Source organism: Cervus canadensis, chromosome 21 (genome assembly GCF_019320065.1).
Source record: "Cervus canadensis isolate Bull #8, Minnesota chromosome 21, ASM1932006v1, whole genome shotgun sequence".
In the NCBI taxonomy this organism is placed as follows: Eukaryota; Metazoa; Chordata; class Mammalia; order Artiodactyla; family Cervidae; genus Cervus; species Cervus canadensis.
The window spans coordinates 19,422,755-19,441,330 of record NC_057406.1 but is presented as its reverse complement, the minus strand read 5'-3'; the positions used below and the strand labels follow the sequence as shown (position 1 = coordinate 19,441,330).

The 18,576-nt window shown below is 36.5% G+C and overlaps 1 protein-coding gene across 3 annotated transcripts; it reads left to right on the top strand.

Annotated features, from left to right (window-relative positions):
- Positions 1 to 2,023: 2,023 nt before the first annotated feature.
- Positions 2,024 to 17,783, top strand: CLEC7A (C-type lectin domain containing 7A). 3 transcript variants are annotated; one of them, XM_043441137.1, is made up of 6 exons: positions 2,024 to 2,230; positions 4,458 to 4,556; positions 5,778 to 5,915; positions 7,039 to 7,190; positions 13,188 to 13,306; positions 16,769 to 17,783. In XM_043441137.1, exons 1-6 carry the CDS (start codon positions 2,128 to 2,130, stop codon positions 16,899 to 16,901), a joined length of 744 nt encoding a protein of 247 aa, XP_043297072.1. In that variant the 5' UTR covers positions 2,024 to 2,127; the 3' UTR covers positions 16,902 to 17,783. The 3 variants fall into 3 exon arrangements, with proteins under 3 accessions (XP_043297072.1, XP_043297071.1, XP_043297073.1); XM_043441136.1 differs by lacking the exon at positions 5,778 to 5,915 and having other exon boundaries at positions 2,062 to 2,230; XM_043441138.1 differs by lacking the exons at positions 5,778 to 5,915; positions 13,188 to 13,306 and having other exon boundaries at positions 2,062 to 2,230.
- Positions 17,784 to 18,576: the final 793 nt, after the last annotated feature.

Sequence of the window (18,576 nt, the reverse complement as noted above, 5' to 3'; positions counted from 1 at the left end):
AACCCCTCGTAGAGCAGTTACTTCAGAAATCCTGCAATTAAAGTCCTCTATCTGCCCTTTGAGATGTAAATCTACCACCTAAAACGTTCTTCAGGTTCCTGACAGCCATCTCTGAAAGCAAACGTCCAGTGAGTTAGGAAGATAACATGCCCAGTTCCCATGGGAGGGAGGAAAGTGTCTAACTTGGGTAGGGGCACAACGTTGCTTCAACACCAACCACTGTTTCCTGTCAGAAAGGGAAGTTTGTTTCTCTTCTGAAGAAGCAGCAATTAACAAATCTGAATGGTCTAGTCACATGGATTAACCCTGAGAGCCTTTTCCTTAGCACACTCCAGCCTTTAAAAAGTCTCTTGTCTTCTGTTTTGGGGAAGTTGAGTTCAGTTTATTCTGGGCCCTCTTCTCTGTTGTAACTGTACTATTGAAATAATTACTGTCCTAACTGCTTTAATGAAGTCTGGCTTTATCTTTGATAACAACCAGATGTCTCCTTCTTTCTGCCTGCCTCCAACTCTTGTGAACAGATGGTACCTCTCTCTAGTTTCTAGCAATGACAAGTGTTTTCCATATCTCATTAACTTGGGCATTTCTGTGGAAATTGGAAAAGAGGAAACATTAAGCATGTAACACAATATTTCATTTCCTGAATTCTCCATAAGCTGTTACTTGCAATACAAGTGTACAGAATGGTGAAGGAGGCAGTGTAGCATAACAGGAAAGATCATGAGTTTTGCAGGAAGAGTAAAGTTTGGTTTGATTCCTTGCATCGATATTTGTATTAGCTTCTTAAAACTAAACAAGGGACTAAAATTTCTACATCTCAGTTTTGAAAAGAAGACTAAACAACAAGGTCTTACTGTATAGCTCAGGGAAGTATATTCAATATCTTGTAATAAACCGTAATGGAAAATATTATGAAAAATAACATTATATGCATATCTTATATATATATAAAGCTGAGTCACATTGTTGTAAATGATAAACTAACACAACATTGTAAATCAACTATGCTTTTAAAAAAAGAAAATAGGACTAGTTTATAGGTGCCTACCTCCTAGACTTATTGGAAAACTGAGATTGTATAAGAACATACATGCAATGGATAGTATTAAGCTCATTATTGAATAAGTAATTTTCTACTTTGTATCATTAACCTCTGACAAGCACTGAAGAGATTTGCTTCCTCTCTCTGTTGTTACAACAATGTACCTCCTTATGGCATCCTCCATATACCCATCTATGGTATCCTCCGTACACCCATTTGTGGGTTTGCTCTATTACTCAGGGAGCTTCTTCACAGATGTCATTGATCCTTTTATCCCCAGCTACTATCAATTTGAAATATGGGCATTTGATAAATGTTTATTGATAGAGCCAGTACATGAATGAATGAATGGTTATAACACAGTATTGGTGGACTCAAGGAACTAAAATTGTTTTGGGTTTACACAGGCCAAATCCTTTAATGTCCAATTCAGATGTGAGGATAGTGAAAGCAGCATAAAACATTAATTGGTTTTATTTTTTTATTGGTCTGAAACAAAGATCTATCTATTGTGCTACCTTATGATAGTTTAAATAATTAAAATTTTATTTTACTTTATTTATTTTTAGCTACACTGGGTCTTCATGGCTGCACAGGCTTTTCTCTAGTTGCAGAGAGCAGAGACTAATCTCTAGTTGCTGTGTGCGGGCTTCTCATTGCAGTGGCTTCTCTTGTTGCAGAGCATGGGCTCTAGAGCACAGGTTCAACAGTTACGATAGGTGGGCTTAGTTGCTCCTTAGCATGTGGAATCTTCCTGGATCAGGGATCGAACCCATGTCTCCTGCATTGGCAGGTGGATTCTTTACCATTGAGCCACTAGGGAAGTCCTACCTTATAATCTTCTAAAGAGTCATCAGTCTCTGAAACAGGATCTAAAGGTACCAATGGGAAATTACCACAGTATAGTTTTTCATTTCCTGCTTCTGGGTATCTGGTTGGACTACTTTAGCTCAACTTGTTTAAGCCTAGTAAATGCGTCTCCCACATGACTTGACTCACAGATCCTCTTTTGTCCACAGGCAGTTGTCTTAGGAGAGAGAAGAAAGCTTTCAGATGCTGTGTCAATTCAGGAACTCAGTAGAACAATGGAATACCAATCTTCGGTAGAAAATTTGGATGAAGATGGATATACTCAATTAGACTTCAGCTCTTGCAACATCACCAGGAGATCTGTAGTCTCAGAGAAAGGTATATCTTTTTGTTTCTGACTTCAACATTCACACTCTTATAACTAAAACTGGAAGTGGAAAAAGTTGGACAGACTTCTGGTTTTCCAGGCTCTTACTTTAAAAGGTTTTCAGAAGTCACTGAAGATAATTTGAATGGGCACTAAGACTGTTCTCTGGGAAACCATTCAATGGCTAATTACTAGCATAGTTGATTCTTGGATAACATGGGTTTGAACCACACAGATTTGCTTATACATGAATGTTTTTAAAAAGTAAATAGCACACTACTAGACGATCTGTAGTTGGTTGAATCCATGGATGTCAAACTATGGATATGGAGAAACTGCAAATATAGAGGACCAGCTATAATGTATAGGGGGATTTTTGACTGTGGGGAGGTTCAGTGCCCCTGAAGTGGCTCAGTCGTGTCAGACTCTTTGCAACCCCATGGACTTGTAGCCTACCATGCTTCTCCATCCATGGGATTTTCCAGGCAAGAGTACTGGAGTGGAGATCAACTGCATTGAAGCTAATTATAATGATGATAGAAAATACCCACACTTTCTCTGTTCTATAGAGACAGACGCTTCAAAAGTAAGGAGTTGGTGATAAATGTGATGAAATGCAAAGATGAAGAAATTTCAATAGGAGTGACTTGTTTGATAGAAAAAAGTAAACTGTAGAACGAAGGTTAAGGAAATTTAAAGAAGTGCATATGAACAACATCAGGATATTGGAGTCAGAAAAGAAAAGAAAGAAGACAGGAAAAACAACTCAGGATTTTTGAAAAAGGCCAAAGGGAAGTCAGAAGCCAGGGTTTAGATAATAAGAACCTACGGTATGGCACAGGGAACTCTGTTCAATGTTATGTGGAAGCCTGGACTGGAGGGAGCTCAGGGGAGAATGGATACATGTGTAAGTATTGCTTAGTCTCTTTGCTGTCCACCTGAAATATCACAACATTGTTAACTGACTATACTTCAGTATACTTCATTTTTTTGTGCTTAGTCGCTCAATGGTATCCGATTCTTTGCAACTCCATGGACTGTAGCCCACCAAGCTCCTATGTCCATGGGATTTCCCAGACAAGAATACTCCCCACTCAGAGATCGAACCCATGTCTCCCACGGCTCCTGCACTGCAGGCAGATTCTTTACCACTGAGCCACCAGGGAAGCCACACTCCAATACAAAATAAAAAGTTTAATTAAAAATAAAATAAGTCATATGGTTTAGAATCCCAAATCTGATTTTTTTATGTGTATCATAAGATTGATTTGGAAAAAAATTTTAAACTAAAAATGTTCTTTGTATAACAGTGAACTGTTATACAGTGTATAACTCATATATATATGAGTTAGATAAAAGACTCCATTATGGGGACATGAATCTTAGACATTATGTAAAAAAAGTGAAATCTGGAGAAGGGCATTAAAAGATTTCTCTCTTCACTGAGTGAGCAATTTAATCTCCTCTATGATTCTTCCATTTGACAGTTCCCTGAAATGCTCTTATTGCTTATTCTCAGTCTTGATGTGGTGATATTAATATAAAGTGAGTTTCCTGTTATCAAGAAAGAGATTATTCACAGGTTTTGACATCAGCGTTTGCTTTCTTCTGCTTTCTGGTCATTCCCATTGCACAATTATTTTCCTCTTGTCACACTGTTTTGTTTTCTTGGGCAACCTATTGGGGAAGAATGGAAAATCATGGTGAAGCAAGAGATAGGAAGGCATGTGTGTGATTATAGGTGTGTGTGGACAAACTGTGAGTTGCCTATACGGTGCTAGTCTCTAAACTAGATGCTTTTACTTGTGTTAAATCCCACAGTCATTCTTTGATGTACCATTACCCTAATTTTTCACAAAGAGAAATGGAAAAATGGAGGAAGTAATTTGCCCAACGACAGGCAAGAAATAAGTGAAAGAGGAAGATTACCCTTCCTAACCAGTGTTATTTCTGCTACATTAAGCTGTCTCTTCTAAGAATGGATGGGAATCCTGGTAGTGTCAAGACCTATAGATATCAATGTGGAGCTGAAATTAGGAGTGCATAGCTCTCAAGGCACTGGGCTCAAATTACAGTTGCTGACCCTGAAGAGGTACACTAAAGAGGGAGAAAAATTCAGACTAACCCTAGATGAGTAGGTTATCTGGGTATCAGATTTTGATGAACTGTAGAACTGAAGTGCTCAGTGATTTATCATCCTGTTTCTTGATTCAGTTTCTGCTCCCTTTGACTTTGTAGGACTTTGTGCAGTATCCTCTCATTGCCGTCTGATTGCTGTGACTCTGGGCATTTTATGCTCAGTGATGCTGGTGATAATTGTGGTCCTGAGTACCTCAGGTAAGTAGTGGTGGGGAAGATGAACAGCAACAGACATTTAACAAGCATTTATGATGTTTCAGGCACACTTTTAAGGAAATATATTTTTTTTTAAAGTGGACCATTTTTAAAGTCTTTATTCAATTTGTTACAATGTTGCTTCTGTTTTATGTTTTGGTTTTTTGGCCCTAAGGCATGTGGGATCTTAGTTCCCAGACCAGGGATAGAACTCATACCCCCTACACTGTAAAGTGAAGTCTTAACCTCTGGACTACCAGGGAATTCCCCCAGACACTCTTTTAAGAGCATAATATAATCTAACCGGATCTGAATACAGACCCTTTGAATTGATGCTATTAGTTCTAACTTTATTTCTAGGGTCATAAACTAGTTAACATTAGGACCGTGATTAGAAATGCAGGCAATCTGTCTTGATAACTCACACTCTTATGTGCAAGATCTCCTTGAATAGCTGGTTTCAAAGCTGTGGAATTCCTAGGATAAATTAATGGAAGGAAACCAGTGGAGGTGAAGGAAGCGCAATTGGTGCTTATCTTCCTAAGAGATAAATTCCCTAAAGAATTTAAGCTATTTTTTTACATCTCATGATTTAAGGAAATTGTTTTACACCTGATCTTTAAATTCCTTTGGATAATATCAGGAAATACTCAAAGCACTTATGAAATTCTAAGTAGGTATTTTATAACAGATGAATACATTTCCTTAGATTTTATCATTCATGCATTCCATTTTGGATAAAGTATTATTGTGCCTTTGAAGAGGGTATATGAAAGTATGAAAGATTTCTTAACTAGTCATGTGTTTATTGAATACATTCTATGTTACAGGCACCTGGCAGATTCTCAAGGAACTTTCATTTTAAAAATAATATAATAAAGATGATTTATTACTATTTCAAATCTATCATGGTACCAAAGGACTTTATTCCATTTGCCTCTTACTTTCCCTCCATCCTTCTATCTACTTCATTTATCTCTTTTGCATTAAATCTTCTTCATGGAAGTTATTTCTTTTTTCCATCTATTCAAGATAGACAGCTATCACCTATCTATCTCTCATCTATCTCCACCTCTCCATCAGCAATGTATTATCTATTTATCACTAATCAAGAATGCATCCCTTTATATTCCAACAAAAATGTAGGTTTTTGGATTTTAATTCTCAAACATAGTAAAAATGACTTTTTTTTTCTGTCATTACTATTGTTGTTGGTATATGAAGGTATTTGGAGATCCAGTTCAGGGAACAACCTGTTGAAGAGTGACAGCATTCCATCAAGAAATAAAGACAACCAGAGTCAACCCACACAATCATCTTTAGAAGATAGTGTGATACCTACCAAGGCTCTCAGGACCACAGGCAAGGGAAGAATAAGGATTAATAAGGTCCTTGATTCAGAAGGGTTAATTTTTGGTACTAAGGCTTGGAGCAGGGAATGAAGAAAGTACTTTTACATGTGGTGATTCTGCATTCAAATAAAGCCCATAGCAATATTACCTCAGTAAAATAAGTCCTCTGTAATATACAAGGGCTTCCCTAGGGACTCGGATAGTAAAGTATCTGCCTGCAATGCAGGAGATCCAGATTACAAAGTGATAGCATAAATACCTTATGAACTTAGTTGACTCTCCAACTTAGTTGGATTTTTCTAAAATCACTAATTTTTCACATACTTAAGCTTTTAAAGGTTTGTGTAATTTGATTTGAAGGAACATAATGTGTTCTCACACCATAGGGAATAGACATTTTAAAGTGGTATAGTTAATATAGGGAATAGGACACCAGAAAAGGTGAAAAAAAAAAAAGGAATAGAAAAAGGAAAGAAGGGAAAGTGTTGCTAAGAATTTAAAGGTTCATAGATATGTTTAATATCTATAAACCTAATAAATATGTTTCTGAAAACCAGTTAAATTTTTCTTTAATCATACAAATTAATTGATTTGATTACAATTTTGTATACACTAGACTTTAATTCCTAATTGCACCATTATTGAGTATGACAATATTTGAATTTCAATTTTCCATCTCTGGACACATACCTCTTCACTGTCTTTATCACATTACTCTGTAATGTGAATGCGTGCTCTTACACTTTTCTGATTTGGCGAATTGCATTCTGAAATAGATGTCACACCTGTAAAATAAGTCAGCATGAAAATACTGTATATCTCAATGACTGATATTGCATTGATTTGTTTTGAGAGTTATCATGGAGAAAAGGAGTTTTGAGCTGACTGTGAAGGCATGGAAGACAAGACAAGAAAGAAAGGAGAGTTGATAGTCTAAAACATTATAGTCACTCAGTTATTTTTTAGCTGTAAATGAATAAGGGGTTTTAATATGATCCCTTCTGTACAGTTCGAATTGAAAATGAAATATATTCATGGCAATTCATTGATTACTATGTCCTTAGGAAGAATGGTACCTGTACTGAAGTACCATTCGTAGTATGAACCTCATTGTATTTGTCTTTTATTTCCAGGAGTTTTCTCTAGCTCTTGTCCCCCTAACTGGATCACACATGAGGACAGCTGTTATCTATTTAGCACACTATTAGATTCCTGGGATGGAAGTAAAAGACGATGCTTTCAACTGGGCTCTAATCTCCTGAAGATAGACAGCTCAAAAGAGTTGGTAAGTGTAGATTGTGGTTGTAATATCTGTGGCCTATACTGAGCAGAAAAGTAGAGGTAGGTTCCAGATAACTATTTTCCCTAAGAGAAAGTAATTTTACATCTTCTCCATAATTATAATAATAGCATATGTTGAGTAAAGTATATAATACATGTTTTCCTTTTGATTAATTAAAATATGAACACATTTTGGGTTTCCCTGCTAGCTCAATTGGCAAAGAATTCACCTGTAATGCAGGAGACCCAGGTTTGATCCCTGGATTGGGAAGGAAATGACAACCCACTCCAGTACATTTCACTTTAAAATAAATCCTTTATCAGGATTACTTTGGCTATTCGAGGTTTTTTGTATTTCCATACAAATTGTGAAATTATTTGTTCTAGTTCTGTGAAAAATACCATTGGTAGCTTGATAGGGATTGCATTGAATCTATAGATTGCTTTGGGTAGAATAGCCATTTTGACAATATTGATTCTTCCAATCCATGAACACGGTATGTTTCTCCATCTGTTTGTGTCCTCTTTGATTTCTTTCATCAGTGTTTTATAGTTTTCTATGTATAAGTCTTTTGTTTCTTTAGGTAGATATACTCCTAAGTATTTTATTCTTTTTGTTGCAATGGTGAATGGTATTGTTTCCTTAATTTCTCTTTCCGTTTTCTCATTGTTAGTGTATAGGAATGCAAGGGATTTCTGTGTGTTTATTTTTATATCCTGCAACTTTACTATATTCATTGATTAGCACTAGTAATTTTCTGGTAGAGTCTTTAGGGTTTTCTATGTAGAGGATCATGTCATCTGCAAACAGTGAGAGTTTCACTTCTTCTTTTCCTATCTGGATTCCTTTTACTTCTTTTTCTGCTCTGATTGCTGTGGCCAAAACTTCCAACACTATGTTGAATAGTAGTGGTGTGAGAGTGGGCACCCTTGTCTTGTTCTGATTCAGGGAGAATCAACTCTGACTTCGACTCTACTACAAGCCACAGTCATCAAGACAGTATGGTACTGGCACAAAGCAGAAATATAGATCAATGGAACAGAATAGAAAGCCCAGAGATAAATCCACGACCCTATGGACAACCTTATCTTTTACAAAGGAGGCAAGGATATACAATGGAAAAAAGACAACCTCTTAACAAGTGGTGCTGGGAAAACTGGTCAACCACTTGTAAAAGAATGAAACTAGAACACTTTCTAACACCATACACAAAAATAAACTCAAAATGGATTAAAGATCTAAATGTAAGACCAGAAACTATAAAACTCCTAGAGGAGAACATAGGCAAAACACTCTCCGACATAAATCACAGCAAGATCCTCTATGACCCACCTCCCAGAATATTGGAAATAAAAGCAAAAATAAACAAATGGGACCTAATGAAACTTAAAAGCTTTTGCACTACAAAGGAAACTATAAGCAAGGTGAAAAGACAGCCCTCAGATTGGGAGAAAATAATAGCAAATGAAGCAACAGACAAAGGATTAATCTCAAAAATATACAAGCAACTCCTGCAGCTCAATTCCAGAAAAATAAATGACCCAATCAAAAATGGGCCAAAGAACTAAACAGACATTTCTCCAAAGAAGACATACAGATGGCTAACAAAACACATGAAAAGATGCTCAACATCACTCATTATTAGAGAAATGCAAATCAAAACCAATGAGGTACCATTACAATACCCAGTCAGGATGGCTGCTATCCAAGTCTACAAGCAATAAATGCTGGAGAGGGTGTGGAGAAAAGGGAACCCTCTTACCTGTTGGTGGGAATGCAACTAGTAAGCGCTATGGAAAACAGTGTGGAGATTTCTTAAAAAACTGGAAATAGAACTGCCATATGAACCAGCAATCCCACTTCTGGGCATACACACTGAGGAAACCAGATCTGAAAGAGACACATGCACCCCAATGTTCATTGCGGCACTGTTTATAATAGCCAGGACATGGAAGCAACCTAGATGCCCATCAGCAGATGAATGGATAAGGAAGCTGTGGTACATATACACCATGGAATATTACTCAGCCATTAAAAAGAATTCATTTGAATCAGTTCTAATGAGATGGATGAAACTGGAGCCCATTATACAGAGTGAAGTAAGCCAGAAAGATAAAGAACATTACAGCATACTAACGCATATATATGGAATTTAGAAAGATGGTAACGATAACCCTATATGCAAAACAGAAAAAGAGACACAGAAATACAGAACAGACTATTGAACTATGTGGGAGAATGTGAGGGTGGGATATTTCAAAAGAACAGCATGTATACTATCTATGGTGAAACAGATCACCAGCCCAGGTGGGATGCATGAGACAAGTGCTCGGGCCTGGTGCACTGGGAAGACCCAGAGGAATCGGGTGGAGAGGGAGGTGGGAGGGGGGATCGGGATGGGGAATACGTGTAAATCTATGGCTGATTCATATCAATGTATGACAAAACCCACTGAAATGTTGTGAAGTAATTAGCCTCCAACTAATAAAAAATTAAAAAAAATAAAATAAAATAAATCCTTTAAACACAACTCCAAGTTGACTCTAATAATCAAGCCACACTCATTTTTGTGGGTTTGGATTTTAGGTTTTAAATGTGGTACAGTGAAAAAGAAGGTTCTTCCCCTTGTCACCATAATTATCAAGCTATGATAACATGCATTTATAAATAATTTATTCCTTTCAAGATACTGGGAAAGGCAAAGAGGTTTAAAAGTAAACTTTTAGCAATGCTCAAATAATTTTTAAGAAAATAGAAACAATTCAACAGCTGTTAAAAGTTAAATATCTCATATTGGCACCAAATGCCATAGAAATTCAGAGAGAGAAATTCCTGTAGACATAAAAGTTGCACAGAAAAAGAGCAACTTACAACACATCTTGCATGAAGGATAAAACTCAGATGAGCTGTGAGGAGGAGTTAATAGTCAGGAAATATTCTACAATACAAATCTAAACAACCTACATCTTTTATACTTACTTTTACTACTCTCATTTTTTGTTTTTCTGTTTTGTTTTCCCCACAGTTGTAGTTGACATAAAAGTTAATGGAAATAGATGTATGGCAAAAAAAAAAAAAAAAAAAGGGCATGGGACTGGAAGTCTGTCTGGCTTTTAGACCTTCCTGTAATTGCCACTTTGTTGAGTTACATTTGTCAACAATTCAAATATGATCATTAACCACTAGGTTACTTATTCATAAGCCATGAGGTAGAACTAGACTGTTTGATAGTCATCTAACTCTGAGAAGCATTCCTTGACAAAGGTTATGTAAACTTACATTTTCAATTAAAATTGTGGAGATGATAGTAGCCCGTCATCCATGAACATGGCCTACAGACTCTGTCGTTCTTGGATTTATTCTGGTAGATTGAATGCAGGCAACACAATTTTGACATCAAGGATTTATTTATTTATTTATATTAAATTTTATTGGAGTATAGCTGCTTTAGGATGCTGTGTTAGTTTCTGCTATGAAACAAACAGAGTCTGCTTTTTTGAGATTTCCTCCCCATTTAGGTCACCACAGAGCACTGAGTAGAGCTCCCTGTGCTATACAGTAGGTTCTCATTAGTCATCTGTTTTATACATAGGAGTGTATGTATGGGACTCCCCTGGCGGTTCAGTGCTAAAGAATCTGCCTGGGACGCTGAAGATGCAGGAGACCCGGGTTCCCTGGGTTGGGAAGATCCTCTGGAGAAGGGTATGGCCACCCACTCCAGTATTCTTGCCTGGAGACTCCCATGGGCAGAGGAGCTCAGCAAGCTACAGTCCATGGGGTCGAAAAGAGACGGACACTACTGAGTGAACACAAGCACTGAGCATGAGTGTGTGCATATATTTATATATAGGGCTTCCCTTGTAGCTCAGTCGGTAAAGAATCCGCCTGCACTGCAGGAGACCCGGGTTCGATCCCTGGGTTGGGAAGATCCCCTGGAGAAGGAAATGGCTACCCACTCCAGTATCCTTACCTGGAAAATCTCATGGACAGAGGAGCCTGATGGGCTGCAGTCCATGGGGTCGCAAAGAGCCAGGCACGACTGAGTGACTAACACTTACTTACTTTTATATATATAAATATATATATATATATCCCAATCTCCCAGTTCATCCCACTCTCCTTTCCCCCTTGGTATTCTTAAATTTGTTCTCTATGTCTGTGTCTCTACTTCTTCTTTGCACATATGTTTATCTGTATCACCTTGTCCAGATTCCCCATGTAAACAACATTATATGATACTTATTTTTCTCTTTCTGACTTACTTCACTGTCTATGACAGTCTCTAAGTCCATCCATGTCTCTGCCAGTGGCACTATTTCATTCATCTTTATAGCTGAGTGATATGCCATTGTTTTAATGTGCCACATCTTCTTTATCCATTTCTCTGTTGATGGAAACTTAGGTTGCCATTATGTCCTGGCTATTCCAAATAGTGCTGCAATGAACATTGAGGTGCATGTGTCATTTCGAATTACAGTTTTTTCTGGGTATATGTCCAGCATTGGTATTGCTGGGTTATATGGTAGTTCTACTTCAAGTTTTTTGAGAAACTTCCATACTGTTCTCCACAGTGGCTGTACCAATTTACATTCCTACCAACAGTGTAGGAGGGTTCCATTCTCTCCACAACCTCTCTAGAATTTATTGTTTGTAGTTTTTTGATGATGGCCCTTCTGACTGGTATCACCTCTGACACCTCATTGTAGTTTTGAATTGCATTTCTCTAATAGTGATGTTGAACATCTTTACACGGATTTGTTGGCCATTTGTATGTCTTCTTTGGAGAAATGTCTCTCTAGGTTTTATGCCCATTTTATTTTGTTGTCTGTTGTTTTGATATTGGGTTGCACGAGCTGTTTGTATATTTTGGAGATCAATCCCTTGTCAGTTGTTTTGTATGGAAATATTTTTTACCACTCAAAGGACTGTCTTTTTGTCTTGCTTATGGCTCCCTCTGTGGTGCAAAAGCTTTAAGTTTAATTAGGTCTCATTTGTTATCTATTTTCATATGCTTTTATTTTCATTACTCTAGAAGGTGGGTTAAAAAAGATCTTGCTGCTATTTATGTCAAAGAGTGTTCTGCCTACGCTTTTCTCTCAAAACTTTTACAGTGTTCAGCCTTACATTCAGGTTTTTAATCCATTTTGAGTTTATTTTTATGTATAGAGTTAGGGAGTGTTCTAATTTCATTTACCATTGCAACAGAAAGGATAATACCTCAGAATAAACCTACCTATGGAGGCAAAAAACCTGTACTCAGCAAACTATAAGACACTGATGAAAGAAATCAAAGATGATACAAACAGATGGAAAGACACACCATGTTCTTGAATTGGAAGACTAGTACTGTGAACATAACTATACTACCCAAAACGATCTACAGATTCAATGAAATTTTCCTATTAAATTACAAATAGCACTTTTCACAAAAGTAGAAGATTTTTGCAATTTGTATGGAGACACAAAAGACTCCAAAGAGCCAAAGCAATCTTGAGAAGAAAAAACAGCAGGAGGAATCAGGCTCCCTGACTTCAGACTATACAGTCATCAAGATAGTATGGTGCTGGCACCAAAGCAGAAATGTAGATCAATGGAATAGGATGAAAAGCCCAGAAGTAAACCCATGCACCCATGGTCACCTAATCTATGACAAAAGAGCCAGGAATATACAATGCAGAGAAGACAATCTTTTCAATAAGTCGTTCTGGGAAAGCTGGACAGCTATACATAAAAGAAGGATCTATTCTTTGTTGGAAAATTAAATGATAACGACTCTGAAAAAATGAGATATGCATTTTGAGACAGTGAGTGGCATTCAAGAACTGGCACGTCTATCTAGGTTGACGCCAGTATATGCATGCATCCTCCATCAAGGTGATTCAATCTCTGTCTCTCAAAATCTCCTAACAGTCTTTCTCTGTATCTTCTCTATCTCTGTCATCTCTGTCCTTCACTGTCTCTCTCTCTCTCTCCTTGACTTGTATTTATGTTTCCTTACAGGAATTTATATCAAGGCAAGTGTCTTCCCAACCTGATCATTCATTCTGGATAGGGCTTTCTCGCCGTCGGACAGAAGAACCATGGCTCTGGGAGGATGGCTCCACCTTGTTGTCTAACCTGTAAGTATCCAGAGAGACAAAGCGTCATACCTTCTCTCAGGGGGGTAAGAGCATGTCACACAGTTAAGGATCCAATCTGTTGGCCGTAGTAAGGAAGAGAGAGAAAAAGAAACATAGTGATGGGAAGAGACACCGAGCCAGGAAAAAAAAAAGCAAAACAAGAGGATAGAGAAGGACTCACAGGTCAAAAAGTGCTGAGTGGTCACTTCAAGATATCAACACAAGTGGTCCCTCAGCTTTCTTACCAGTAAGGCATGTGTTTGAAGCTTCCCAGGAAGGAGCTCAGTGTAAAACTGTGGTTAAGAGCAGGGCGTTGAAGTCAGTTTTCAGCTTAAGTCTGGTCCACTCACTGTGTGGAACTGGATAAATTGCTTAATTTTTCCAAATCTGTAAAGGAGAATAAAAATAATTCCTACCTCTAAAGATTTTGAGATGAAAGTAAAATCACTAGGCACAGTGTCTGGCACAAGCTTTTATCAAGGGTTCAGATAGAGAAACTGTATAAGTAGCAGCTTGTGGTTCAACATCCTGGGGATATAATTTTTTCCTCCCGCCTTCCACCTTCCCTGGTGGCTCAGATGGTAAAGAATCTACCTGCAGTGCAGGAGACCGGCTTCGATCCCTGGGTGGGGAAGCTCCCCTGTAGAAGGAAATGGCAACCCACTCCAGTATTTCTTGCTTGGGAAATTCCATGGACAGAGGATCCTGGTGGGCTACAGGCTGCGGTGTGGTAGTCAGACACGACTGAGTAACTAACACTGGCAACAACACTCCTCCTGGTGGCAAGATTGAGAAATGCACATTTCATTTGTTACTCTTTTCTGTTTTGCAGTTTTTTTTTTCATTTACTCCTGCACCAAAATAGTCCTTCGTTTTCCAGCTTCTGCAGGGTTTTCTGCTAAATTCTCATTTCAGATGCATTTATTTCACAGTATTAAATTAAATAAACGGCAACCAACAATTGATGGCATCTTAGAGTCAATAAAAATATAGCCCTAGAAAACAATAGAGATATGCAGTTTATTAGATTTTTCCCACAGATTCATGGTTTTCATTGCTTCTTATTCCTCTCTGCCTCTCCTACCTTCCATTTTGAATCATCTTCTTAAATCTGAAGAATACATTTGAGTATTTCCTTTAGAGCTGAAATTTTACAGTTGAATTCTCTGTGCTTGTCTAAAACTCTTTATTTCAACTTTTCTAAAAAATATTTTGAGTATAAAATTAGACATCTGTAGCTTTTTTCTCTTAGGCATTCAAATATATTATTATAATGTATTCTATTTTTATTGTTGTTTTTGAAATGTCAATTATTTGAAAGCAATATAAGTTTTAAATCTCAAGTCTTTTTTCAGCTTTGAAGTTTTCAGTCATACTTACTTCAAATGTTGCTGTTCCCTGACTTTCTACCCTTCTTCTAGAATTCCAATTAAATGTGTTATAGACCCATTCACAATATACTATATGTCTCATTTACTTTTTCCTATAGTTTTGTCTTTTTTCTTTAACCTATTTACCTCTCATACATCTTTCAGTTTCATTGCTTTTCCTCTTCTTCAGTTAAACTGCTGTTAAAAGCCTCAATTAAGCTTTTAACTTTGTTTAATGAATTTTTCAGTTTTATAATTTCTCAAATCTATCCAGTTGCAATTTATAATTCTTAGCTTTTCCAAAACATTCTCAATATTGTCTTTTAACTCCCAGAATACACTGTATAGTTGCTTTAATATTTGTGTTTGATAACCTAGTGTTTTACACTCATGTGTATCTGTTTCTCTTACCTTTTTCTTCTAACTAAAAACATTTATTTATTTGATTGGGTGGGGTCTTCATTGTGACATGAGGTTTCTTTTTAGTTACAGTATGCATGCGAACACTTAGTTGCGGCATGTTGGGTCTAGTTTCTCAAACAGGAATCGAATCTGGGGTCCTTGTATTGAGAGCGTGGAGGCTTAACCAGTGGACCACTGGGAAAGTCGCATTTTTCTTCTAATTTTTATTCATTTATTTATTTGTTTTCGTCTATGCCTGAGGTTTTTGTTGTTGTTGTTGTTAATGCACTTAACATATCTTAAATTTTCGTAGAATTGATTTGAATTTTGCAGAGTGGCTTTTCATTTGCTTCTGGCAAGCACTATTGAGTGTGAATAGTACAAACTGCTGAGTATGATCACACTTTGATTTTATACCACTCAACTATCTCACTTTGGCTAAGCACATTGAATTTATTAATGAACGATCTAGACAAAATATATATCTTACTTCTCTATAGCACTTGTTTGTGTTGAGTTTTCGTTTGCTATTTTAAAAACTGACTAGTGGACTCCTGAAAGTCATAAGAGTAGGTCCAAATTAACATTTTGATATGTAACTACTCATCAGTGACAGTCATTTTAATCTGGCTCTGTACATTCTCCAAAATCTCTTAGATGTCAGAAAGATATTTTGGAGAAGAATACTGGCCAGAATTTTCCCTGAGGCTGGATCAAAGTTGTTTCATGACCTTGGCCTAATTATTTCAACAGAAGAACTCTCTCACTCCTCCATCCTCAGGACCAAGAAGAGATAGATGTGCAGGTTGAAGAGTACCAGACCTCAGCTTTTACACTGAGGCTCAGGGATGCCCTTTGAGCTTGACTAATTGACTGACACTCCTCCTTTAGGAAACTAAGGACAAATAGAACAGAGCCATGCTTCTATTTATTCATGGTAATTCTCATAATTGTCTATTATTATGTTGCGACACAATAGAACCTTCAGGATTCATTAAAAAATATAGGGTTGTTTGGGACTTCCCTGGTGGTCCAGTGGCTAAGACTCTACATTCCCAGTGCAGGGGCCCTGGGTTCAATCCCTGGTCAGAGAACTAGATATGTCGCAACTAAGACTTCACGTGTTGCGAGCAAAGAGACTATGTGCCACAATGAAGACTTGGAGCAGGCAAGTAAATAAAATAATAAACATTTTTTAAAATATAGAGAGTGGTTTGAATTGCTTTTCAATGGCCTTGATATCTGTGATTCTTCACTTAGTTCTCAGTCACCGTCAGCAAGAACTCTTCTACTTTGTCTACTCACTAAATGTACCCAATAATAATTTTACTAAACTGCTACTTTATTTAATAAGTATACCTCTAGGTAAAAGGTTGAAAGATAAGTAAAGAATTATTATGTATTATAATTTAATATTATAAAGTGTTAAATGGTTTTTCTCTTTTATTTTCAACTAGTAGTATTTCTTAGAAATTTTTTGAGTCCTTTTATGCCTTAATAGTGAAGGTTGGTTTTGCTACCATTTGGAAAAAAATGAATTTAAATTCACGTTTTCTTTTTCAATAATATACACTTTGGAAACTGTTTTCACCAGTATCTTTACCAACTATGCCAGTATTGTGGAGACAATAGATATTAATAGTATTCCCTATGTTTGTTCTAATTATTATACTGTGTTGTATTTTAACAGGTTTCAAATCAGAAGCACAGTTACCGAAAAAGACTCATCTCACAACTGTGTATGGATCCATGTGTCAGACATTTACGACCAGCTCTGTAGTGTGCATTCATATAGTATTTGTGAGAAGAAGTTGTCAGTATAATGGTAGAGGATCAGAGAGAAGTATGTAAGATATTAAGGAGGGTATAAATCCAAAGAGAAAAGAGATATGAGGTCAAAATAATTGCTGAAAAAAAATATCAAGAGAGCTCAGCCAACTTTAATCTTAGCTGAGAAACAGGATGGAAGGCTGTGATTTCCATACTCCCCAAGTCTATTGGGTAATCAGTATTGTATTCTAATTATTAAAGTCCTAGAAATAGAGTCAGAACACGTGACCTTGAATTTTCATTCTATCAATAGTAGAATTTTCATTCTGCCATTCTATTTATCTGGGATTAGCTGTGAATTCTTGGTATTTCAGGAGATCTTAATTTCTGACTATACCAGAGTTGTATTTTGTCCTAAAAACTGCCACTGGAGTTCATGTGGTGTGTTTCCACTACTTATTCTTCCACTTTCTGCAGTGTATCAGACATAGATAGCAATATATTTTGAATAGCTAAATGGAAAAGAGGAAAAAAAATGCTTTACTAAAATCAGAACCATTTTGTTATTTTATTCATCAACATGGTCATGATTATGATCAAAAGCATCATAAAAACCATCAATTGCATCTTTTTTTCCTTTAGTTAAATAACCAAGAGAATATGCCTGCCATATCGCTAAGAGAATCTTATATAATGTGAAATTATAGGGAATCTACTTTGGTAAGAAATATTTCTCTTTTTAAATACTATCAATCAAAAAAAGATCTGATTAATAAATATAAAAGCATAACCTGTCCTATTGGCTAAGGTATTAACATTTTGTAATGCAAAACATGTTTTATTATTTCTATGATGACTGTTTTGCAGTTTTCAGCAATTCCTCAGAAATTACTGTAAAAGGTATTATTGGAACATAAATAAGTTTCCTCATATGATGATTTGTCTCTTTCTTATTTTCTTTTAAACTTTCCCATTGATGTTATTTATATTTCCAGTGGGGATTTCCATAATTACTGGAGGGATATTCACAGCCTTCTAGTGTTTATTAATATGTGAACAGAAATCATGTCAAGCTCACTGAATTTTTCACTTTAAAATCGTTACTGTTATGCGATTTCACTTTAATAAAAAATGTTAATTAAAGAATCTTTGGCATTTAAGTTATGTGCCATGTATAATTAGCACTATTATTGTTTGCCCTCTCCCCAAAAATGAGGATGAATTTGGCCCTGGGGAGGAAGTGGTATAGTAGGTAGTTTTGTGTTGAAGAATAAATTTTAGATCTTAAATATTTAAAAATCTAAGAGACAGAGAATAAATTTTGGTGAAGTGACTATTACTTTTCTAATACACTAACTTGGGTTGTCACTATCTGGAAAGAAATGTGGAAATGAAAAGGTTATTAAAGCTGAGTTAAATTAAGGCATAAAGTGGGATTTTGAAAAGATACCATGTATTTTAATTTTGTTTTTGGTTTAATTTTTTTCTCCTCCAACCTTAAAATGGAGTGCATGAGTTGAAGAAATCATGATAATCAAAGAAAATAGGTCTGTATGTTGAATGTCCAGCTGTACTTATCTAGAACAGACGGGCTAGGCAACAATAACCTATAAGTGAGAACTAAAAGCATGATTTTAACAAGAAGTGATGATGTAACGTCAGAGTGCTCTAGGCTGTCCAAAATTTATCATACATCCCTTGTTAATACTATAGCCAATGTGGAATCAT